The 26,933-nt window shown below is 31.4% G+C and overlaps 1 protein-coding gene across 1 annotated transcript; it reads left to right on the top strand.

Moving 5' to 3' along the window:
- The first annotated feature begins 16 nt into the window (after positions 1-16).
- Positions 17-26,933, top strand: LOC132758615 (uncharacterized). The gene is made up of 5 exons (XM_060750308.1): positions 17-112; positions 14,729-14,793; positions 23,267-23,318; positions 23,935-24,078; positions 25,674-26,933. Exons 4-5 carry the CDS (start codon positions 23,953-23,955, stop codon positions 26,931-26,933), a joined length of 1,386 nt encoding a protein of 461 aa, XP_060606291.1. The 5' UTR covers positions 17-112; positions 14,729-14,793; positions 23,267-23,318; positions 23,935-23,952.

Genomic DNA, 26,933 nt, shown 5'->3' with positions numbered 1-26,933 from the left:
TCTAGTACGTTTGAACGGGAAATTGTAGAGCAAACGGTCAAATAACGGCATTTAGACCAACCACCGTTAACAGGAAGTGGATTTTTTGTCAGAGTTGGAAGATTTTGCATCGGTAAATATCACATAATTTCTGTGTTTCTATCAGTCTTGTAAAACACTCCTACTTATTTTATGCCTGATCTTATGAGTGACATTTCCAGAATTAGGTTTATAAATAGACTTTTATTATATTGGTCCCATATTTACAAAAACCTGCAGTAAAGTGGATTGTAAAAGTTCCTTTAAAACTAAAAGTTTAAAAAAAGATTTTAGTTATCTGTCGTAGACATTTACAGACAACTCATGAAATTATAACTAGATCTAGAGCACAGGTGCTTAAAACAAACTTTTTTTTATGTTCTATATGGGCTATATACGTATAATAAGATATACGGTCTCCAACAAAACATTATCATATTGCTGAACAAACAAGAACATAATTTGCTGCAAGAAACGACCAGAACACGGTTATCTATTTTTGACGACTTTTGAAAGGATCAATCCATACACCAACCGCTTTTTATGTCATTATAATCCCCCAAATAGCAAAGAAATGAGTAAAATTTTCACAAAATGCCAATATTTTCAATCCATGTTATTTTCGACGTCCATTCTATTCATGTATACAAACAAATTTTCTGGTTGATTCCAACAAAATAAACTGTTCCGTTGGGGGCCTTATATTTTAATATACATATATAGGCTGATTATATAAAATACTTTATTGTGACTAGCGCCTGTGATCTACTAGAGGTCCTGTTATCCTGACAAATTTAGCCTTTTAATATTTTTCCCAATATTTTTGCATTGATTTTATCTTGGCTATCAATTGGTTGAAGCATCATCTTATTGTTTAGATCTATGTTTAGCATGGAATCCTGTATGATCGAAATATTTGACATTATTTGCCATGACTGCATTTGTTTATATGGTAAACTTAAATTATTGAAATTTTGTAAAAAAAGAATCAAATAGGAAAAACAACTACGATACATAGTCCTTTAAATATGATGTTGCTTTGAGATATTTTAGCTTCTGGGCAAAGGAACATAAACTATAACAAGGCGGTAACGTCTGATATATTGGACTACATGATTCTGTGAATCAACTATACCCCAAATCTGTACCGACACAACTCTATTACCGACATACTCTAAATATTTCGTCATGTGCGGGCATGCATACAATGCAGGGCTCTAGCAACTGGGCGATTTGGGCGACTTAGTCGCCTAAAGTTTCAAAACTTCGCCGAGTTTGAACATCAAAGCGAAAATGATTTCGCCGCTGTTTTACTGACCACATGTACATATAGCTATCATACAGCGCATGTAAATTAAGTTAATCCTCGCCTCCAGGCATAAATCAAACTGAATTGGTGACGACGCACAGTTACTGCCGATAATTGACATCAATTAACACATTTAAGTGACATGATATGCAGATGCATCAGACATTATTGCCATTTAATTCGCCGATGTAAACATCACATTTTTTAACACCTGTCACTATTTTATCAGCGAGTGTAAAAAGATTACACCCGGAATTGCTCTTACCATATTTGACAGTAAATACACGCAACCTCACACAGACCGTGTAAATTTACTTGCATATAGATTAATACACACAGAAGCACAAGTAAATGGTTTGATGTAAAAATGAAATTTGTTAAAGAACTTATTGACCCACATTAGACCAATTTTGGAGAAGTCGAAAACAGCAGTAAACTTTGTCTTCAAAAAGTTACATAAACGTCGGTAAATTATGCGGTAAACTACAAATTTTGTTTTACAATGCCTGTTGCAATAGCGGATGAATAACAATCTAAAAATGATCATTGAATATTTAATTTAATATAATCAAAATCGACAACAACTAGAATTATAAGTGTTTCTGCAGGAAAAAGACAAATTTTCATTTGTCACATATTTTCGCGATGCTGATTTTTACAATGAAAAAATAAAGTTACCAAAAGGAAAATTTGTTTTGTTAAAATGTGTCCAATAGCACTTAAAATGTAGTTTATTAATGAAAATTCCTTAAGGTATAATTTACATTAATTTTGATTGAGAATTTTGACAGTATGTGTTGTACAATGAAAATTTTCTTAAGGGAGGGAGTTAATCAGGAAGAAAACATTATAATGGTCTGATGATAGAGGGTTTTAGAATTTATACTTCAAATATCATTATCAATAAATATGTAAAACTCCTTTTTAGCTCGACTTTTCTATGAAAAGGGGAGCTATCCTACTCGCCCCGGCGTCGGCGTCACACCTTGGTTAAGTTTTTCGTACCACCCCACTTTATTTCAGAAGTATTACAAGTATGGCTTTGAAACTTACCATACTTGTTCACCATCATAACCTCCATCTACAGACTAGAGTACATAACTCTGTCAAGGTTTTTGACAGAATTATGGCCCTTTTTTGACTTAGAAAGTGTATTGAGCTTGGTTAAGTTTTTTGTACCACCTCACTTTATTTCAAAACCATTGGAGGTATTGCTTTGAAACTGACCATACTTGTTTACCATCACGACCTTCATCAACAGACAAGAGGACATAACTCTGTCAAGGTTTTTGACAGAATTATGCCCCTTTTTGACTTAGAAAATACATTGAATATGGGTAAAATCCACTTATTGCCTTAACCCTTTGAGATATTGCTTTGAAACTTTTAATGCTATTTCACATCATTACCCCCATCTGTACGCAAGAGAAGGTAACTCTGTCAAGGATTTGTTTTAAAAATTAAGGCCTTTTATCGACTTAGAATCTTGGTTAAGTTTTTAGTACCAGTCCACTTTTTGACTGAACTGTTTGAGATATTAATTTGAAAGTTGGAATACTTGTTTACAATCATGATTCCCAAACATGTCCAGGAGAAGGTAATTCTGTCAAAGATTTTATTTGAATTATGGCCCTTAACTCTTTTGACTTAAACATTTCAAACTTTGCTGCAGTGTTCAAGGGTATCACACAATTCAGTAAAATAATTCTTCACTAAATATCTTAATGCTCATGGCCATTGTTCACTTTAAAAATACAGAGATTCTTGTATTGCCTTTTACTGCAAAAACTTTTTTTATTGGCAAGCAATAAAAAAGTCGAGCGCGCTGTCTTACGGACAGCTCTTGTTATAGATCAAATCAATCTGCTAAGCCCTTTTTCACTTCTCCTTATGTCGTCAAACTTCTCCCTGATAGCAGCTGAGGGAGAAGTCACTTTTCCCTAAAATTTTGGTCTAGCTAGAGCCCTGCAATGAAGTTAAAAATTTTTGATCTCATTCAATAAAAAATTTAATATTAAGTTGAATTTGACCTGCTTCGCATAAAATATTTATTATTAAAATCATAAATGAAATTCAATGGCTATGCAGACATATAGAAAATGTTAAATATGTCAGTAATATAGAGTCCCATGCTACAGGAATTTGTACAGGAACTCTTTGCATGCCATGCCAGTGGTGAATAATTTTATTCTGTTTAATATAAAATTTAAACATATAAAAGTATAGGTACTAGAATGGATCTTTGTCACAAGTCAGTTTCAACTCAGCACTCCGGCCCTGCAACCTTGGAGGATTTTTTATTTTCAATTCCCTTAAACAGCCTCACATGAAAGGGATAACATAATGTAAAACGCATTAAATTTCCTGCATGGCAAGAATTCCCCAATAAATTCCTGGCCTCAATTCTTTATACATGTAGGATATGAAACATTTTATGTAATTATCATAATTATATAATGCATTATATGAAGGTTTTTTTAAAAGTATAAAGCATTTGAGCTGTGTCAATTAATGCAGTTTTTTTCTGTAATTATTTAGAGGTTAATATTTTGTTGCTGCTCGCCATTATGCGATAATGGCCCGAAGATGTGCATAATGGCCTGAGGGCGTATTAACAATTTTAATACCTATGCCCGAAATACAGTGTTTAGACATCACCGCTTATTTTGTCACCCTTATTTTGTCACCCTTTCTTAGAAACGGACAGTTGTCAATGTAAACAAATATCTGTCATACAGTTTAACCCTCTGATAAACTTACAAAACATGACAACAACACTTGAAATATGAGAAAATGTTGTTTTATTGTTGTTTATATCAATAAAATACTCTTTATGTTTTTGTTAGAATAATGTTTAGTGTCAGTTTTTTATGAACTTTTGTACTTTCAAAAACGGTTTCTGATGTCTAGCTCTAAATGCTCCACATTTTTTTTTCTGAAATCATAAGGGTCATGTTTTTTCTTGGGTAGAGATATTGTATTTTCCTTGAGTGTATAAATCTTCAATGTAAGCTTTGTTGATTGCAATTGATAATGCCATCCGAACTTAGAATTTAATGTGCAAGTGACTACAGTTTATTCGACGTCAGCAGCCATCTTGAAAGTCACCGAGTACTTAAAAAAAAGATTTTAGTTATCTGTTGTAAAAATTGGACGGTGTTTTTGTATCAGGCTAACACTCGCATTGGATATTGATTTTCAATATATTTCTTTATTATCTTTTATATATTTTTCCATTCCCCAATCGATCTTTTAAAGAAGATTTTTAAATTTTGTGTTCTTTAACCTTTTATATCTCAGTGGAAATCTTTTAAATTTTTTATATTAAAATTAAAAACATCGGATCATATATCAATATATTGATAATTATTTTTCTTATTTTAGTTAAGAAAGGCCTCTTGTTTTAACAGCTCTGGTCTCAATATTGTAAAAACACAGTCTCTAATCTTAGACTTTTCATTGGTCAGTGTACATTCTGAGCTGCTTTCTGATCAATAAAAACTTATATAATAAAGTTTCTTATAACCTTGGACCAAGAATGCAATAATACTACGTTGAATAATGTGATAAAGTTATTCATATTTATATAATGTATTTGATGTGATGTTTTTACCCTTTATTCTGACTAGTCTTGTCCCCTCTACATAGCAACCCGATAATGTGGTGTAGTTTTATGAATTTGAAGCTTCAAATATTTTGTAGAATTTAAAGGTATATGAGTTTGCCTGATTTTGAAAGAAGTTTTAATACCTTTGGCCCTTGATACTATTTTCAACTTTGCAACAAATGGGTAAAAAGAGATATTTTTCATCAAAATTGTTTAAAAAAATTATCATTTCTGTGTTGTGCAGAAACTGATAAATGTGTTGAAATCAATATCGGATTGGATTAAGACTATAAAACTTTATCATGAAAAACTGCATGTATTTGATTACGTAAAGTCCCAGATAAAGACAACGTTAAAGCTTTAAACAAGAGCACAGTATGTGGTGTAAATGCTCATCTATTAAGAACAATGTCTATCAATAAACAATTTAATTTAAAAGGGACATAATTCCTAAAATGTTGCTTTCAGAATAATTTCCTTAGAACAGTTTTCTGTGCCTTGTCATGATAAATAAGTTTTCTAAGTTTTTTTTTATAAATGCATGTACCTTTCACTAGTTTTAGAATTTTTCTACATAATAAGCAACTTGGACAAAGAAATCTTAAGTTAAAGAAGGACTTAAACTCCAAAAATTTAGCTTTCAGATTTATGCCACTTGTCTAACAACTGTAGATTGTCATGAACAAGTATTCCAAGTTTCATAGCTTTCATAGTTTTAAAATGATTCTACTTCAAAGGCAACTTTGCAAAGATTCTTTGTTAAAAAGGGGCATAATTCCAAAATATAGCTTTTAGAATCTGTATTGTCTTGTAAAAACAATCAAATATTCGAAGGTTCATGTTCATACCATTTAACATCTTTCAATGATAAACAACAACAAACAACGAGGACAACAGCGACGACGAAAACAATGCCGCAGCAATTATAGTAGCTAAATTTTTCATCATGTGTTCGAGCTTCTAATCTGGTCACAACCATCTTTCTTTATATGACACCAGTACTGGTTGGTTCCTGGGAGCTGACTCGAAAATATGATAAATATAAGTCGCAAGAACTTGTTTCGCAATCAAGCTTAAATAAATATGTTTAAACTAAACATACATGTAGGGCTTTTTAATAATGCAAGTGTGGCATGTTATACTGGTTATAATGTTAAAAGGTTTTTCCATATATAGAAGTTTAAGTGGAACTTAACACTGTTGTGTGATTTATTTATGATATATACAAGTGTTGTGAAAACTGATGTACATAGATTTACTTGTATTGTACTAGTACGGTAAAATTATACGAGGATGTAACATTAGCCTTGTGGATCTTAAAATAGTCAGCTTTTAGTTAATTAAGTATTTAAAACGTAATATTTTAGTGTAGTGCTGTTACCTACTTTGGCATATCTTAATCGTTTAAGCTATGGAAATTACAAAAAGGTAAATTTATTTTTGCAATTAAATAGGTTAAGGACATGTATCCAAAAAAAAGTCACAGAATTGTACTGTAATAAGTATACAATGTGGATCGATTGATTGATAATGATTCCACTATATTAAATCATATCTGTATCTTTAGCAGTTTACAGGATTCTAAGAACTTTCTTTTCTGTTTAATATTTAAAATAATATATATTATGTATATATATATATATATATATATTATAATATATGTTAATTAAAGTTCAATCTTTATAGGATTTGTTTGTGTTTTTTCATTTCCAATTTGCAGCCATGAATAATTTGGTTAAATTGACTCACATAGGAAAAAGGTGATCTCTTTATCCTTTAAATAGGTTAGTGTAACATCAGACAAATTTGCAATTCTAATTCAGGTATCCATATGTAATCAAAGAAACACATTTGTTTACCAAATATAGGAGTATGTAATACAAACTTGCCTCTGTGATTTAAAATAAAATTGAAATAAATCAACAGGATGCTGTCCTATTTCTGGATCTAACACAATTGTGTTTAATTAAACAACCATGCATGCAGTGTAAAATTTTCTTTTTTCAGTGGTAAAGTTGAATTATTGCAATTACTTGGTTGTTGTTGATGTTTTAGCCCTGAAAAAGCTTCAATCAAACACTTTAAAAGGTATCAACAAGACAAGTGACATATTAAAGCTTAGTTGTAGGTAACGAGGGATGCTATCCTGAAAGCAATATTTTTGGATTATGTCCCCTTTTCAATTTTCAGACGAGCGTTGGTACTGCATGCGGTGCTCTTGTATTTAAGTTAATGTTATGTTTTAAAATAGAAACAAACAGCGATGTGTTACAGGAGGCTACTCATCTCTTAAACAAACATGTCTTCCTGTAACGGATTAGACACGGCAGGAAGTTATTATCATTAAGGAAAGGTTTGATGCCTGTGATTACCATTTAAGCTAAGTGTTTGCGACGCGTGTTATACTAAATTTGTGAAAAGTTGTGCTTTATGTCAATATTTAAGTTTTTTTGTGTGTTTTTTTAAAACAACATAATGTACAAAATTAAGGTATGTATCTAAGCGCTAGTTTGTGTTTCTGAAATACATATTAAGATAAAGAGATCGTTTTTAAGTTTGGATTTGGTTAGATAACATTTAATGGGAATATAAAACAGGTAAGATAGAAGAAAAAATGATTTTAAGCTCTTTGATAATGTAAATCAAGGTTTTTCTTGTTAAGATTGATCTAAATGTGTGTGAAACAATATGATTATTTTAATAAAATGCTGTACAGCAAAGTGTGTTAAATTTTGAATTTTTCGCCCTTACTGCAGTGTTAACTGTTTATGCAACAAGGATATGTTGACGATTGTGAACTTCTCTTTAGTTACATTCACAGCAAGTTTCAGCGGTAAAAAGAGGCATTTGATAGAGATGCATTTCAGTGTTTCATTATTTTTTGTAGAAAAATGCAAAAAATATTTAGATTTTACAAAATTAAATCCTGTTACAGGCAAAAATTAACGTTGTATGAATGGAATGTTGTCACATTCACTGATAAAAAACGCATTCAATGTTTAATGAATAATTTGTTCAAGGGTGTAATTTTTGCTTTTTTGTAGGCAATCTTTTAGGCTTGACAGAATTTTTCAACTTTTTGTAAATTTGGATAGGACATGAATTTTATATAAGGGGATGTAATTGGGTTTCTAAATCTGAAGGATTAAACAGTATTGTCTCCCTTGATTGCTATATTTTTTTTTTTGAAGGTCCATATTAGTTTTAAAGAAGCATAAAAAACAACAAGAAAAGAACACACACAAAACAACATGAAATTAATGAAGTTTTAAATAAGAGACAGTTATAGTAGTTCTTGGAAACTTTTAAGTTGATCTAAACAACCTTTTTCCTAAATTAATTTCACTTAGGCATCAATAAAAGGAAATATAAAAGTCATGTAGTTTCTCTGTTAAAAAATAAAGTATCAGTATTTTTTCTGCAAATTACTGAAATATGAAAATAAACTTATTTCAAATTGTTGATCAGTTGAGACTGTATAAGTAAGTGAAAATGTTTCCTTGCAATAAGTCATGAGATGTAAATATTTGAAGTGATAGGTTAGGAAGATAATTCATATTTGTTATCTGTTATGGCAGACAACGGTATGTCCCTCCTACGCAGCTTGACCTTGATCTATTGCTGACAAAAACTGCCATTAATGACATCAAGTTCATCACTTATCATACCTATAATTTCCTCTTTTTTAGACTTTATGGCTCAAATGCTCTTAATCGGTAGTTTTGTTGTCTTCTGGGACATTTTTTGTTTCGTACAAATATATTTAGTTTCTGTATTCAAGGGGAGTAATCTATATACATGTACTTTTACATCATGTACTTTTGAAAATCAGAAACATAAAAACTGAGACTCAATCAGTTCTGATTTAATTGGCCACTTGCCCCTCAATAATGTAGGTTTGAATCCCACCAGGGACTTGGATTCTTTCATTTGAGGACGCTTTAGAGCTAGCTATTGGAATATTGATGGTTCTACTTAGTTGCCTGCTCATGCCTGAAATAATGCATGGAGGAGCACTGAGGTCTTCACCAGTTAAAGCTGTAAATTTGCTATATGATCTCGGTGAGTCATAGAACCCATCAAAATAAAAATGCCATAATGACTAATGACCTTTAAAATTCAACAAAATAATTAAATTAGCAATTTTACTAAAATACCGATAAATGACTAACTGAACTATCATTAACCTGGTCTACTTTTGTCCTAAGAGGGTACTTAAGACATGACCAGAAAATGAAACAAAATTGAGAAGGTTAAGTTATCAATGAAAGGGTCAGTGCTTATAATTTATGCATGAATGTTTTAAATGTTTTATAGACATTAATTTTTTACTTGGTAGCAAAAAATTATTGCACTGTTGTTGCATGATTCATTTTTGAGTGACCCAAGGTGCCGTGTAAAAATTGTTTTCAGCATTGTTCCGGTAGTTTCATTTTAAGGCGTAACTGTCATATGACATTGCACTAGCATGATGAACATACATGCAGTCTGACCAGACTCTATACTGTTGGCTGACCAACTCACTCATCTTGATATCCCTAAAATTGATAAAGGACAGTTCCAAATCTGGAAGCTGGGCAAATCAGGATATTCCCTGATCTACTGGCATGTTTTTTTCCTAGGATTTTGGGAACATGACCCATACCAATGTAATTGGGAATTTCAGCGATGTTTGGTTGAAAATTTGGAAAAAATGCATGACTTATATTTTGCAGAGGTTAAATGAATGCAAAGAATCACTGACTGTCTAGGATGGCATCTTCAAACATTTAAGCACCATAATGTCGAAGAAGCCAAAATAAAATCCCTGACAGGAGTAACTATAAATGAAAAATTAAATTGTTCAGACAGATGAAATATCCCAAAACACTATTACAATGACATTTTTAGTTTGTTTATTTGTCAATTTGCATGTGACATTATGCTCTGTAATAAAAGACTGTCAAATATCATCTTTGTCAAGTAGGAAACTGCAAGTTGCCTTCAAATATAAAGAGATTATATTGCTTTAAAATAAAGATACAGATTTTTCATTAAATGTCAGGATTGCTTGTTAGTGTGTGCTGATCAATTAATTATGCTCTAATGACTGGTTTATTAGAAGATGTGGGGGTGTTTTTGACATTGATATATTTTATTTGGATTGTATAAATGTCAAAAAAAGGAATATTTATTGAAATATAAAAGTGTTTATACTTTTAAAATGTCACATTTGATGATATAGTTACAGACCAAATTTGACATTCATGTGATATGGAGATGGACTTATTTTTTCATTGTGATTACCCTATTTTCATGTTGAGGTTATATGAATCAGCTATAAAATGGTATTTTTTTTGCCTTTTTTTTATAAGCTCAGCTATTCAAAGAATAGGGAGAGCTGTTGTGCTCACACAGGTGGTGCCATCCTTGAGTTTTTGCGTGTAAGTTGGTATCCCCAACTCTACTGAAGGTAATGGGTTAAAACTTCACATACTCATTTGAGAGCATGATAAACATGGATTTTGACAGAATTATGGCCCTTTTTGAACTTAGAAAATTGTACATTTTTCAGGCTCTTGTTCACACTGAGCATAGATTAGCATGCTGTCCTACTGAGTATTGACCATAAACTTTGGTACTTCAATACTTAAATTTCTATAAGTTTCTGAGAATAAAAAGGACTTAGTTTCATTGACGTATTTAAGTGGTATTATAATAATAATATAGACTTTATTTAAAGAAGCAACACAGGCAAGCCCAGTCTTCCCTATGAGCGGCTTTATCTTATCTAATTGATAAAAGGTAATTACATTCAGGTCTGTCTGAAATGTTTAAAGGTGGCTTTAAATATTCAAATTTAAACATGTTGAGATTACCTGGCTATTGGTGGGGACACATACCCATGGGAAGAAAAAGAAATATCTAGAGGATTGTATTATTTCTCAACACCATAATTTTTAAATTGTTATGACATGGCTTTCACTTAAACTATTTTCACTTAAACTTACAAGGTTTTTAAAGCAATTGCAGCTCAATTTAAAAAGATCTTGACTCCCAAGAAGTTTCAGGTTCAGATATTATTAAACTTGTAAGTTGTAAAATAAATGGTGAAATCCTGTAGATTTTTGTTGTTGATTTTTTTCTTAAGTTTATGTCCTGTTTACAGCTTTAAAAAAAACCCAGAAAAGTTTAAAAAGAAGCTCATTTTGTTTGATGGAGTCAATTTTGATAATGGACTAGCTGTACATGGGATTTCATTATCAAGAAGTAACTTAAATTGCGCAGGGACATGGACATACAGGCTGGCATGGCTCTAACTACAGTATGTTCACTTATATAGGCATAGGAGAGTCATTATTGCTGTTAGCATGAAAAGGTTTTTAGCTTATAAAGTGCATTACATTTAGATTGGGACATAATATGGGACAATTTAACTGGAGATAAGTTCCTTGTAAAGTTGTTGTCCAGTCAGGTACATAGGATGCTATTTTGCATTGTTGATCAGTGAAATGGTATTTTTTGCATAAAGTTTGGGGGAGAGAGAAAAAAATCAACTTGCATAAGATTTTAACAGTCTTTTCATGTTAAAATTGTTTTAACATGAACTTACAAAAATTTGTTAATGATAAAGGCATTTAAAGGCTAACTGTCCGTCTGATTGATCTGCTGTCAGCTGGATGCCAGCTTATCTAGTGCATATAGGTAGTTGCTAGTCTCACTATATGATTAATCAATTACAAGATTATAAAATGAAAAAAGAATTATATCGCTGTGCTGTTTAATATATGGTAACTTATTAGTTAAGTTGACTGACTTTCTTGTTGATCAGTGGAAATAAGGATATTTACTTTTACACACTTAGACAAAAGTATCAGTGTAGTTGACAAAGAAAAATACATCATGTTTCACTGTACAATATCCTTGATATTTGATCATTTGCGTTTGTAACATGATGACACTGTGACAAAAGCTGTAAATGTATTTGACGTCATACTTGAAATTCAACTTGCTAGTATCATGTTTTCATTGTGTAAGAATTTTGTTTCATCTATAGTTTCATTATAACTCTCAAATGAATTCATATCTGTTAAAGGGACTCCACTGAGGTTTATTGACCTTACAGATTGGAAATATTTTCCTAAGATTTTAAAACCATTTGATGAAGGGTCGGACTGCAGATATTCAGATCATTCCTTCACCTTGTTTTTCCAGATCGTCATTTTATTGAGCAGATTGACCTGAAAATAAAAATAGTTGAAAAGCTTTTTACTGTAATTGGGCAAAGAAGCCGCAAAAAAAAACAATTTTCAATTTACTTCTGAGCATATTTCCTTATTTCTTATTTGCATTAATTTTTGTAGTATTTTCCATCTTAAGTGCTTCCCTATTTTAATATTTTATGTTTTTAGGATTTTTGATCTCAGTTGAGCTCCTTTAAAGACCAACCATATCTTTATTACAGTGCTTAGAGCATCTGCCTTTCTCTTCTGTTGGAGGTCAATGTCAAACCCATAATGACAAGTTTATAAATGGTACAAGAGGCTGCCTGGATTGTCACTGGTATCATGGGCTATGTTTCAGTATTTGACTGAGTGAAATATCATGTCCATGATCATCATATGTTAGCAAAAATTGGCAACATATGAGCTGTTTCAGGATGATACTTTGACACTGTATCTGTATCAGTACTCTGGTAACTATGTAAGTGGTGTGGCCCAAGTGATTTAAGAGCATTTTCATATTTATAGTGGTTTTGCAAAAGTAGCTGGCAGTAAATTCTACTGAAGTCTGCAATTTAGCTGCTTTAATTATGTTTCTGTATAACTGAAAATATTTAGAAAAGTTGATAAATTCTTGCACATTCTTTCTCTTTTGTGAAATATTAAGGGCTTTGATATGTATGAGGTCATTACCCTCCTCTTTGCACCATAAGTTATTAGTACATGTAGATATACGCAATGTACTAATCTGGTGTCTGAAAGCATAAATTGTGACATTTATTGACTATTAAGATTTTATTGTTTTATAGAACTTGATCAAACATAATATAAGATATTAGATTGTAAACAAAGAAAAAAATCTGTTAAGCATGTGTCATAAAAAACAGTTTGAATTGTAACATTTGTCCAAATACCAAAGATTCTTGGTTACAGTTTTACATGTAACAACAATCTTCAAAACTAGTCTACTGAAAGAATTCACTTTAAACCTTATATATGTCTGTTGGATTATCATTTGAAGTCAGTGTCTATGGCATGGATTTTGAATGAAACATGGCCATTTGTGAACTTAAAAATCCAAAACTCATATTTTTTTTATGAAATCTTCCTTTCTGTTAATTCTTACTTTATCCAGGCTCTTATTGTATTATATCAAGCACTGAAAATAGTCAGGCGTGCTTTTCTGCTGACAGCTCTTGTTGACTGTTGTATGATAATAACAAGTTTGTGGGAGGGAGAATTTTAGGTCTTCACAAATGACAGTAATACATAGAACATTGTTAACTCTGAAAGAAAATGATGCATGATTATCAACAGAATGGTTTGAACTTTGCAAACCTTGCCAAAGTGCCCAATATTTAAAGTAAATGTTTTCTAATGAACATAAATAGACTAAATAAGATAATTTTTGTTTTTGGCAAACATTTAAAGTGCAGTTACATGTTTTCATAAACATCCCACCCACAGTATATTTACAAAGTTCTTGCTGTTTATGGAGAAAAGCAAATGTTTGTTTTGTGTACTGGTATATATTTTCCCATACTTTTACTTGGTATTATTTGGCATCATAGATGATAAGATCTCTCCTTGATTTTATTAAAACAGTATTGGTGTAAATTGTTTTAATGGTAAACAATACTAACTAAACATTAATTAGTTTCTGCTAGTATTCTTTCATTTAAGGAGGGTATAATACTGATTATGAAGGTAGATGGACTGCAGGTGTCCTCCATGCTTCTTTGTCTTTACTTTCTCTTTGACCCCCTTGTGGCTGAGGGGTGCTGTAATGGGTTGAGGTAACAGAATTGCAGCCACCATTTATCCCTGCTTAATCAACAGATAAAAAGATGGTTCAGGCAATTGGCCAATGATTAACATTATTGAAACTATTAAAGGTAAACAAAAAATAAAAACCTTTTGAGAAATATAAATAAAATCATTTCTGAGGCATAATGGGCCATTAAGCTACTAAGAGCACAATATATAGAAAAAGAAATCAAATATTGAATGGCTAAGGGCATTTTAATGATTTCTGGCATTGAAGCTGGTTTATTACCATATGACCATAAAAGAGTAGTTGTAGGATTTTAATGTCAGACCAGACAAACATTTCAAATTTTGTTATCAGTCTATAATAACATTTTATAAATTTGAAACAATACTTTAAATGATTCAGGGATCATAAATCATGTAAAATCTTATAGCCAATTTGCATCATTATTTATGAAATAAAAATAAATTTTTTATAAAAGATACACTTGACTGTTGATGTCTTCAATAAAATTGTTACCTTAAGGGCATGTGTCAAGTATCCTTTTAGATCGCTGTACGATAACCTCTTGACCGTCTTACGCTGACTTAACATATGGCTGCTGTGGAGAACAAAAACAGAATATAACACTTATTTTTACGCCCACCTCATGTGTCGTTCATTAACCATCAGTGATTGTTATTATGTTACTATGTTGAATACTAAACTTTCTCAGCATTGTATTCATTTATTAATTAGCGATGTTTCTAACTAGTACTCATTGGATATAGAAATTTTTTTACATCAATATCAAGCTGAACATTACTTTCTCTATTTTTCAGGGATAATAAATAGTATATGTGGATTGAAAGTGATTTGTAACCCTGAAGATTGAAGGAATTGGAAAGTGAGTAAATTTTGTTGTATTTAGGTTTTCGATTGCATCGACCCAATTGATCAGTACAGACCTGATCAGTACAGACCATGTCTAGCCGGCAAATCTGTGCTGCCTGATCATGGTCACGTCTGCACTGTTCAGTCTTTACTTGTCTTGAAATTTTCCCTGAAATTAATAAATGGTTTTGCCAGATTGAAAGGTGGACAAGTCTGTTTAAGATAATTTGCGAGGAAAATGTGAACGGTGTAGGTCTTCTTATGTATTACAGTTCTTTTCAAAATTTGTAAAGTTTTTAGAAATACAATGTATTAAAAATATTGCCATGTAAAGAAGTGAACCCATACTTAATAAAATCTATGATTTATCAAAATATGTAATTTCCCTTCCTTAAAATGATAGTGGGTTGGAAATTTGATCAAAAATAATTAAATATAGTGACTTAAATGGATTGTATTTGATACTCATTTTTTTAAACTCCCAATAAACTGTTTTAGTTTTTTAATTAAAAATAAATATACATGTAAATATATCTAAAAGACTAAAAGTATGCAGCTTTACTAGATTTTAAGAAGATTCAAATAATGATTTACATGTTATGTGCAATAGTCATTTTGATAAAAATTGATGAAAATTATTCCTTGTTTCTTAAACTAGCGAGGTGATGTTACTTTACGTATGTATAAAACTGTTATAGGTTGAATGGCATTCTAATGACGTACAAGTTTTAACAAGGTTAATTAACGATAGAAAAATAAGCTATAATACCATGATTTCACACTGAAACTAACACGGTGAACTGTTAATGGGTGTGTCTCGAGACAATAGTCATTGAATAAAGTGGACACTATTTTACGTTGTTTTCAGTGTAATATAACCATTTGTCACACTGTATACACAATAACGGTGTAAACAGCAGCATAAATAATGAACAATGTTCATTTGCGTCATCGATTATATATAAATAATGCATTCTCTACGTCATTATAATGGTGTACATTTTTCCTTAACAGAATTGTGTGTGTTATTGAGTTTGGTTGTTTCTTCCTTATTGCAAACATTTTTTCTTTCTGCATTCATTTTGTGCATCTGATTTCATTTAATATAATCAGTTAATTTCATGCACAATTTCTTGTTTACTGGCATATGAGCAGTTATCGTACAAAAGTATTGATACGTCATTATGGTGTCTATGATAACCATGGATTTTTCGGCAATACATGCAGAAAGAACAAGTTCAGGTAATGGGTAACAACCTGTCAAGACAGCCTGCTAATCAATGAATTTCAGCCAGACTTTATATTGTTGCTTAATTTTCTTAATGTTGAAACTGTTTTACATAACATTAGACACATATTTTAAATCCTGCATTTCAAGATGCTGGTGAATTATTCATGAACAAGGCTTGAACATTTCCTTATGATTAAACATCTGCATCACTTCAGAGGTTCCTTAGAATTGTTCATGGTAAATAATGTGTACTAATCATGAACTTTTATTCAACCAGTCATTGAATTTAAGATTTTTAATTTACTGGCCCGAATTCCAGTTTTGAATTTCTTCTTCTATATATTGAACTAAATTGTTTTTAAATTTACATATTTACATGGCCCGAACTAATTTTCACTGGCCATGGGGCACCGGGCCAGTGCTCAATTGGATGACTGTAATGAACTAGCCACTATTCTTCAAGTCATGAACTTTAATTAATTCATAATAGTTCTTGAATTGTTCATATTGTGGCTTTAAAAAAACAAACCAACAGGACATTTATGTTCTTAAAGTCATGAACTCTTTTAGATAAGGTAACATTTTGTTCTTCAAATCTTGAACTTTTCAAGCTGATTGATGAAAAGTGCATGCATGTAGTTCATGCATGTACCCTTAATGATTTCATAATAAAAGATCATGAACAGCAGGAAAAAGGTTTTAAATATCCTAGTTATTAAGTTTTTGGTCATGATTTGGATTTTATGTTATTTTAATTCAACCTTAATGAAATCAAGGGATCTGGTTAGAGCATTTAATTCATATTAAAACATGTGTTACTATGTTTTTGAAAGTGTGGCCTTACACAATATAAATTTCTAGCAAATTTGTTGTAAAAGGAAATTTTTAATAAAGACCGCATGTATCCCTGAGATATTTTTAGAAAATTGAATCACGAATGTTACGTGCTCTAACAATAGTTTTACAATGGACTTCTTATCTTAATTTACAAAACTGAGGAAAAACTTTAAAAACATTATATAACTAAATCTGACATCATTTAAGACGGATTATAGTTTTATGAAGTACAGTTTTGCGTGAAAACTTTAAAAAGTAAGTTGTTTTAAATTTTCAAATGGTAATTTTAATTGTTAAGCATTAAAAAAAAGAAAATGGAGAGTAAAGCTAGATACATTATTAGTGTTTTTCCTGCAATATTTTTGTATGCCTAAATACCTTCTCGATGTATTATGGAATGGCATTGCCAGTCTGTCTGTCTATCCGTGTGTCTGTCAGAGCTAACATTTAGTTACATTTGAGGCTACACTGTGCTTTTTCTTTGATGCCATTCATTCAGTAAGCTTAATTCATGTAGCTATTTTCCTATATGTTGATATAAAGAACAATAGAGGGAACAGTGGAGTTGCCACAAAAGTATTAGAGTAAGAATGTCTGTCTGTCCATCTGTAGACAGTATTAGTTTCTGTAGCATAACTTTAGAAGGATTTCAGTAGTTTTGTTTATAACCATTCATTATTTTTAGGGGAAATTTCAAAATAACTGGAAAGCGGACAGTGCTAACCATGATCAGACTGCAGGGATGTGCATAAGCATGGTCATATACATGGGCATATTGCCATCAATGGAATGTGTGCGTGTTTGAATGGTTAAAGTCACTGCATGTATTAGGTTTCTGTAAGCTAAATTGTTAATCAAAACTTGGCCTAATGACTACTTTAGGCTTACCAAGACTAATGCATGATTGTTTAACAAAGCTAAGTTAAGCACCATACCAAAGTGCTGTCCCTGAAGTCATTCTGTTGTTAGCACAACTTTTGAAATTTCTTAAACTTTGAATAGACTGTTGGAAATGCGGGCAAATCCATTTACACAAACTTAGCAGGTAAAGGACTGAAGAAAACTGAATGAGGTTACTCTTATTAGCTCGACTATACGAAGTATATGGAGAGCTGTCCTACTCGCCTCCGCGTCCGCGTCCAGATTTTAGATTAAAGTTTTGGGTCAGTAAAATATTTTTCACTATAACTTTGTCATTTCTTAAGGTATCAACTTCAAACTTCAAATATATGTTCCTTATCATCAACCACATCTTATGTGACAAGGTTCATAACTGTAGCACCAATATTTTCAGATTTATCTCCCCTTGGACTTAGAATTTTCCTTAAAAAATACTATTTTTTACTGTTACTTCTTTATTTCTTAAGGGATCAACCTCATACTTCAAATATATGTACCTTATCATCATCCCCATCTTATGTGACAAGGTTCATAACTCTAGCACCAAATTTTTCAGATTTATCTCACCTTGAACTTAGAATTTTCCTTAAAAAATACTATTTTTTACTGTTACTTCTTTATTTCATAAGGGATCAACCTCATACTTTAAATATATATACCTTATCATCATCCCCATCTTATGTGACAAGGTTCATAACTCTAGCATCAATATTTTCAGATTTATCTCCCCTTGAACTTAGAATTTTCCTCAAAAAATACTTTTTGTTACTGTTTCTTCTTTATTGCGACGGACGCGCCCTCAGGCGCGTTCAGAGCTAAGTCATCTACACATGGGATTTCGTTGGCTACACTCGCGCAATGTGTCCTAAACCAATTAACAGCCCAAGAAATAGTACATGAATTTGATCCTTCAAAACACCCATACTTTGTCTGGATATCTTAATGTCTTCCATATTTAGCCTTTTCAATTTCAAATTAAGTTATCCAAGTTAAAATATTAACGTATATTATTGATAAAAACGTTGTAGTCCCGTAGTATTATTGCGCAATATGCAAATTACTGCTGCTGAAACGAAATTTACCGCTGTCGAAAAAGTAGGACAGCAAATTATACTACAATAAAGTGTAATCTCTGAGTTCCAAGACATTATTAGTAGGAAATAAATATTTTCTACATTATACAAAACATTATTATTAACAATCAAAAGTTTTTCGTGACTCTAGGATAACTCGCGCATTAATAAAAGAAAACTATTTTCGTGACTCATACCGCGGTTTAGCTGAATATTCAGCAAGTTATTAATATTAAGATACAGTTTCAATGGCTAGTATAAATATCTATTTTTGAAAATGCATGTAAGACACTTTACCGCATGTAGTCTTGAAATCATGGTAAGGAATTATATATATCAGTTTCTACTTCCGATTCTTGTGGTTTGTTTACATATTTACTAGGTCATGATATGAGTTAACCTTCGATATTCTAAAAATAGATTCTTGCTTTACCTGTTCTGATTTTTGGACAGGCGATTAGGAAATACAACCAGCGGATTGTAATGCAATAGTTTTAGAAATGCTATACAATTGTAAGAAGCAAACAAGTTGAAAATGGAATTTAGTGTGAAGTTGAAAGGACAACTAAACACTGTAGTGCTTAAGTGACATTTAAATTAAAATAAAAACGATTGTGCTCTGGCCTCTACATCTTTACCTTGTAAATAAAAAATCTAAGAAATACACTATTAATTGCTGATGATTTTAACCAATTTTTTTTTAATGAGACATATCCAAGAGAAATAAAAAATACAAATGACTTATATTTTATTGTCTGTATGCCCACTATGATATAACACGAAGCAATTCTAAATAGCATTCTCAAATGTACAATGTATTTGTTGTTTGAAGTTTATTTGCCTGGATTTATTCTAGAAATATTTCGTTGATAGTTTTTTTTTTCTATTTACATATCATTTCTTAGAATAAATCGATAAGGACACTGATTAACAAGTTTGACCAGAGTTTTTAGGCATAAATTTCATCCTGTATTTAAGTGCTTGAAAGTAGAAAATCTGAATTATATCAATTTGGGAGCACAAAATATATTGCCCTCGTACAAAATCTCGAACTTGTATGGAAGCAAATTTTCTCTGTTATATATTTTTGTTTTTTTTTTTATTTTGTTTTTGTTTTTCTAAAAGAAGGCCTTGGTGTAAAATCTCCGGTTGCATGTCCGTCGCATTCAGTGCTGCACACTTTGATTTCTTAAGGGGATCAACCTCATACTTCAAATATATTTAGCGTATCATCATCCCATCTTATGTGAAAGGTTCATAACTGCTAGCACCCAATTTTTAGATTTATCTCCTTTTTAAACTTAGAATTTTCCATAAAAAATATATTTTTTACTGTTACTTATTTATTTCTAAAGGGATCAACTTCCATACTTTTAAATTAATTTACGTCTATCATCCCAATTTATTGACAATTCATAACTCAGCAACCAATATTGCAAGAATTCTCCCTAAACTTAGATTTTTTTTACTAGAAAAATGTTATTTTTTTATTATAATTTTTTTATTTTTTAAAGATATCTACCTCTAACTTCAAATACTTATTCCTTATCATCAATTACATTTTATGTGACAATGTTCATAACTCTTGAAGCAATATTTACAGATTTATCGCTCTTTGAACTTTAGGATTTTTCTTTAAGAAATATAATAACTTCTTTACTTTTAAGGTATCTACTTCAAACTTCAATTATATATTTCTTATCATTACACAAATGTTGTGTGGCAAGGTCCATAACTCTAGCATGGACTATTTCTAGAATTATTTCCCCTTGATCTTGGAATTTATGTAACAAATGTTATTTTTTACTATAACTTAATACATAATTATACATAATTTATTTTTCTTTCATAGTTTTGTCCTCCTTACTGCGTGCCAGTATTTTATTAGTCGGCTTCGCTGTCTCCTGTGAAGCTCTTGTTATACTATAAGCAATACTAATATAAATATGTTGTTAATTGAAGCCAGAATGAATCACTTGACAAGTTTACATCATCAAGATTTTGATCAGGAAGGGACTTATTGTATGGGGAAATTTGATAAAAGTTTCCTATGTAAATGACATATACTGTCTCACTTTCCTTGATGTAATGTAAATCTTTCATAATTTGACTCTAAGCCAACTGGTGGGGGCTGAATCCACCCTTGCAGTCATTGCAGACCAAGATCAGTTTGATCAGTTATAACATCCGAACTGTTTGCTTTATATTATAGTCAGTACATATTTTGAAATTTTCCCTAAAAATGATGAATGGTATTCCCTAGGTTGAAAGATGGACAAGTTCATTTAAGATATTTAGGGTGGTAAGGGTTGAAACAGGGAAACTTAAGTCATATTTTGTTTGCAACTGGAAATAAGTGGACTTTTTATTTCCTTATATTTAGTAACACAGGTGACAAAAAATGACAAGTCCATTTTTAAACAGTCATTTTTTTCCTCTATTCTAAATAAAACAAGCATTTGATAGTATTGCGGGCAATACAGTAGTCCCCTACCGGTCCCTCAAAAAGTTCTTTAATTGTCATACACTCCTGTGTATTGCCATTTATAATGAATTTGAGGATGAAGTCTGTATTTGAAAATATCGACCACAAAACATAATAAAATAAGTTTGTCTATATCACAGTAATGTGTTAAGTTTCCATGCTTAGTAAGGAAATTATGTTTATACAACCTTGTCATATTATTATGATGTGGGATTTTAAAGTAAATCCTATAAGGAATGAAGAAGTTGGAGTGAAAATAACCAGTTTCTCGAAAAAAAATCTAAGTTCAAGGGGGACATAATTCTGGAAATAGTCTTGCTAGAGTATTTAACCTTCTCAAAAATGTTGAGTGATAATAAGAAAACATATATATGAAGTTTGAAGTAGATACATTAGGAAATAAAGAAGTTATTTAAAAAAAAGACAACATTTTTTTCCCTAAAAAATCTAAGTTCAAGGGAGGTAATACTGATATTTTTGTGCTAGAGTTATAAACCTTGTCACATATGATGTGGTTGATGACCAGAAACTTATATTTAAAGTTTGAAGTAAACACCTTAAGAAATAAAGAACATATAGTGAAAAAGCTGAAAAATTTAAATCAGAAATCTTGAAATTCAGGCTATTTGTTGCCATAGCAACCAGAATTTTCAACATAGGAAGAAAAGAAAAAGATGTGCATAATCTCCAGACTGCCATCTACCCATATTTCAAGTTTCATAAAAATATTTTCAGTACTTTTTGAGTTATCACTGGATCCAGTTTATGTGTTAAATTTGCCATATTTTCAGACTATTTGTTGCCATAGCAACCAGAATTTTCAACATAGGAAGAAAATAAAAAGACGTGCATAATCTCCATACTGCCATCTATCCATATATCAAGTTTCATAAAAATATTTTCAGTACTTTTTGCGTTATCGCGGGATCCAGTTTTGTGGACGGACGGACTGACGGACTGACAGACAGACAGACAGACGGACAGACAGACGGACAGACGGACGGAGGGTAAACCTAAAGTCCCCTCCGGTTAAACCGGTAGGGGACTAATAAGCCATTACTCAAACTTCATTAATATTTTTCCTCTCAGGCTGCATAAAGCATGAGCAATCAGAATGGACTTTATCCTATGATATTTAGCCATAATCATATAATTATTGTTTTTATGTTAATAAAGTTAACATATTCTAACTATTTAAGCATAAAACTGCAATGAATTCTGGTTAAGGTAGTTGTTTGAATATTTCATAAGTTGCAGACTCACAACTCCCTATCCTCACTTTATCTCACTGAATAAAATAGAAATAGAAAAATAATTATAAGTTATGGAAATGTCTTTTTGTTGAATTTTTCTCATGATAGACTGTAAAGCAAGATGTACATTTATAGGTTTACAAGTAGAACTTCACTCAGTATAAAAAGATCCTTTCAATTAAACTTTTAATCTGGTATTAGCTATCTAATCATACAAAATTCCTGAATTTTTGTGAATACACATCAATTAGTCCAGCTGGAAGTTTTACAAACAATTAACTATCACAAATCCATAGGTAAATTTTATTTAAACATTATAGATGGAAATTAAGTCACTAAGTCTACAGATTTGCAGTCATTGGTCAAAATGTCAAAAATATTATCAGGTATGTCATCGTTTCGGAAAAAGGTGCAGACCACTGATACAATTTTTCACATGTCTCGGCTTAATTTAGAAACTACAAGACATGACTAGGAAGCAAAAAATGTAAATTGATACATGTTGATGCGTTCGTTGACATTTCAGAATTTGCCGCTAAAAATCCTAATTTAGGAAAATTATTCCGTTTATGGAATAAATTGACGTTGTTAATGGTGGTTTATACTAGTAATTGTGAAAAATTGGACATTGGCCTAGTTTGTCACGTAAATGATAGTTGAATCTACGTAATTGATAAGAACGGCTTTTTGTCTTTTTATCTTTACAGGTAAAACTAGTGTGGACGTGGTCAGCGTAGTAATTTTTGAGTAGGGAGTTAGGTAAGTACGTCTTACATTTATGGAATTTTAATTAAGGTTTTAGATATTAAGATGACTTGTTTTTAAAATTTTCAGTGTTTTTTTTTTTTTATTTTGCTTGTATAAAATTTAATCAAAGTTGATTGCCATTTTACATTTTTTGCATATATGAATCAGTTACCATAGTTAAGCTACGTTTTTAATTAAAGAAAAGAAATCAGTTTCATTAATAAACAAAGGTAACTTACTAAAATCTAGCCAAGTATAGATAATATATGTTTTAATTATAGAGTACATCAAAATCGATACAAAAATTGTTAATTGTAGCTTTTTACAAATCTGATATCATGTTCTGTAAAATTGTCAGATGAGGCAGTTAAAAGGTGCAGCCTCATTTGGTCTCCCCTAGGAACTTAAAATATGATTAGTTTTTTTTTATTGATAAATATGAGATGATGTGGTACAGGTGTGTTTTATACAGGTGACAATGATTAATAGCAAACAATTTAGACAGTTAATATGTGCGCTTTCAAACTTTGTGTCAATTTTAAGTAAACATTTTTGTTTGTTGTTGTTGTTTTTTTTCTGTCATATCTGTGGTGTGGTAGTATAAGGAATGTTGTATTTATATAAACAGAGATGGAGTTAGCGGGAGATGGAGCAGCGATACAGAAGAACACCGTTAAAAACTTGGAGTGATGACAGGGAGTTTGTCTGTAAAGAAACATTATCATCTAGTCCAGATAGAGCCCGATTGGGACCAGATACATTAAGACATAAGGTATTTCAAACTTTATTTTTATGTAACTTCATCCCCTAGCATATATTGCATGTTTGTTGAGGGATGGCTATTTTTGGAACCACTTTGTCCCGCTCCATCCTGTTCGAATTGTTTTTCTTCAATATCTTTTGAACCAGTACAGATATTCATTTCAAACTTGAAATATAATTATATGAAGGGTCATAAGTGTGCTCGGTAAGCCAAGTTTCATAACTCTTCATTTTCATCTATAAAAAAAGTAATGCCCTGATTTTGAAATTTATATTTTTTTGAATATAAGATATTAACTTGAAACCAGAAATATTATATGTATAGAGAGAGGGTCATCATCAACTATCATGCTCCAAGTCTCACAACTTTTTATTGCATTTGACATTGTTATGCCCCTTATCCTGGAAATTTACATCTCAAACACCGAATTTACTTAAATATCTCAAACACCATATCAGAATATTCACTTGAAACTTAATATGGAGGGACTAAAACAGAATTAGCACAACACTGTTTTGCATTTTGACAAAGTAGTGCCCCTTCGTTACCAGAAAAAATCTTTATAGTTGCATTTACTATAATATCTCTGAAAATAGGATAGATATAAGCTTCATATTTAAAATGTTAATACAGGGTCACAAGCAATGATATTGGGCTTTGTTTTACATCTCTTTAAGTTCTACATGTCTTTGTTATGTTTTAACAAAGAAATGCCTCTTTTTACTAGGAAAATTATCTTCTGTTTTAATTGTTGTACTGAAATAATTTTTAGTTGTACTGAAATAATTCAGACACAAATTTGGATATTTCCTTGAGAGTTTTGTAATTCTGTATTGCATTTGAAGAAAGATACGCTCTTCTTTTCCTAGAAAAAGTGTCAGAGCCATGCAGGAAGAACTGGGCTGGCAATCCCTTGAACATCGCAGACTGGACTGTAAACTCTATGTTCTATAAGATATACCATAATGTACTTGCAATTAATAGCCCACCATATGTATTATGTACCACTTAGATTAACCAGACATATGCACCCCTTATCCCTACATCAAATACAGGTTTCCTTCAATTATCATATTAAGTGCTCCTTCTTCCCCTATAGCATAGTACATGTACTATTGGCAACATTGCTACTCTACCCAACTTCAGTTGGTTCAAATGGGCAGAAGTAGGGTTGCAGTATTAACCTAACTTCCAGTGTTTTTAAAACTTTTTTTATCCTTTGTCGTTTTCTCTCACTGTTAACATTTTAACCAAATCTAGAATACTTTTCATGTTTCATCATCCTGGCATGTTTATAAAGCCCAGACTATTTTACTTTATTAACAATCAAATGCACACTTAATCCCTGGCTAAAATACTTGTGAGAGCATTTGGTATTATTCAGAGATAGATAGAAAAAGTCTTTAGATTATGCATTAACTATGATATTTTCAAACCAGAACATGTATTAACTTGTGATTTTGTTATATAATTTTAAAGAACTTACTAACAGTTCAACATGCATATTTACAAGGTATTAACAAAGCAAGTTGTAAACTGTTGATATTCATGCAAAAAGTAAAAAGTGATATCTTTTTTTCAATATATATATTTTCTTTCTTCAGATTGATCCATTATCTGAAAGGGGAAAGAATCTCACAATGGTAAGAAATATGGGGACCAATCTTCAACCTTCGGGGACCAGTCTGTCATCTTCTGACATGTGCGCAGACAGAAACAATTCAGCATTATTACGTCGTAGTTTTGACATTCCAAGGAGCACATTAGATCTGTACATTAGCAATCAGAGAAGTTTATCTGATTCCGAGTTAGAAAAGACTTCAAGTAGTTTGCCGTCGAGCATGACCTCAGAGTTTTTAGATTTACCTCAAAGATTGACAGCTCGCTCGATTTCACCGGTCAGAAGTAGATTAGACTCTGAAAAACTTTATCTTGATCTCACAAATGTGAAATCAAATAGATCTCAAAAACATTTACGTTCAAATAGCCATAATCCAGAACAACCTGCTGTTGAATTGCCAAAAATAGAATTCAGCAATATAGACGTGGTAGTTGACAATATTGAATGTAACGAGGGAATTCAGCAGTCTGAATATTACATGGAAAATGAAAGTGATACACATTTCGAAAATGACAATTATGTTTCGAGAAATTCAAACTTATGGAACAATTTAGATCCACAGATGCATTCTTTGTTAAGTCCACGTAGTAGTAATGGCAGTATTTGTAGTTATCGATCAAGCAATGCAGATTCAGCAATAGAAATGCTTACGCCTGATGAAGAAATTCATGAACATTCTTTATCGGAAGTTACGGAATCTCGACTTTGGGATCATAAACTGAAGTCAAAAAGAACTGAAATTCATGAACTGTTTAATGATTCTACTGAAGGTGCTAATTATGATATACATATGATTCACTCATCTCCCAAAGCTGAAAAAAGTTCATTTCATTCATCAAAAGAAGATATCAAACCTAGTCCTCCTCCATTAGACATTTTTCATAGAATGACTCAGCAGATTTCATCAGATGAAACAAATACACCTTCACAATTGAAGAGCAATAAAGGGACACGACCTCCGTCTGTTGTCATTAGTGATTTTAGCAGCCAGATTTCATTAGAGAATAAAAGTTCACAAACATTGACATCGGACATCACTACGCAAGCTCAGGGCAATTTTCTTGATGATCGTTACTTGTTCTTCCATCGTAGTTTTTCCAACAGTTCAATAAGCTCAAATGAATCAACTTTGTCTATACAATCAGATTCTTCACAAGATGTAGAGGACCAGCAGGAATTTCCCATAAAACTTTCCAGAAAGGTAAGTCTTAAATTTATCTTAAATATAGATATAGTTGTATAA

The sequence above is a fragment of the Ruditapes philippinarum genome, unplaced genomic scaffold, assembly GCF_026571515.1.
Source record: "Ruditapes philippinarum isolate M1 unplaced genomic scaffold, ASM2657151v2 ctg1417_1_1_1_1, whole genome shotgun sequence".
Classification (NCBI taxonomy): Eukaryota; Metazoa; Mollusca; class Bivalvia; order Venerida; family Veneridae; genus Ruditapes; species Ruditapes philippinarum.
This window is presented reverse-complemented; position numbering and strand designations above follow the sequence as displayed.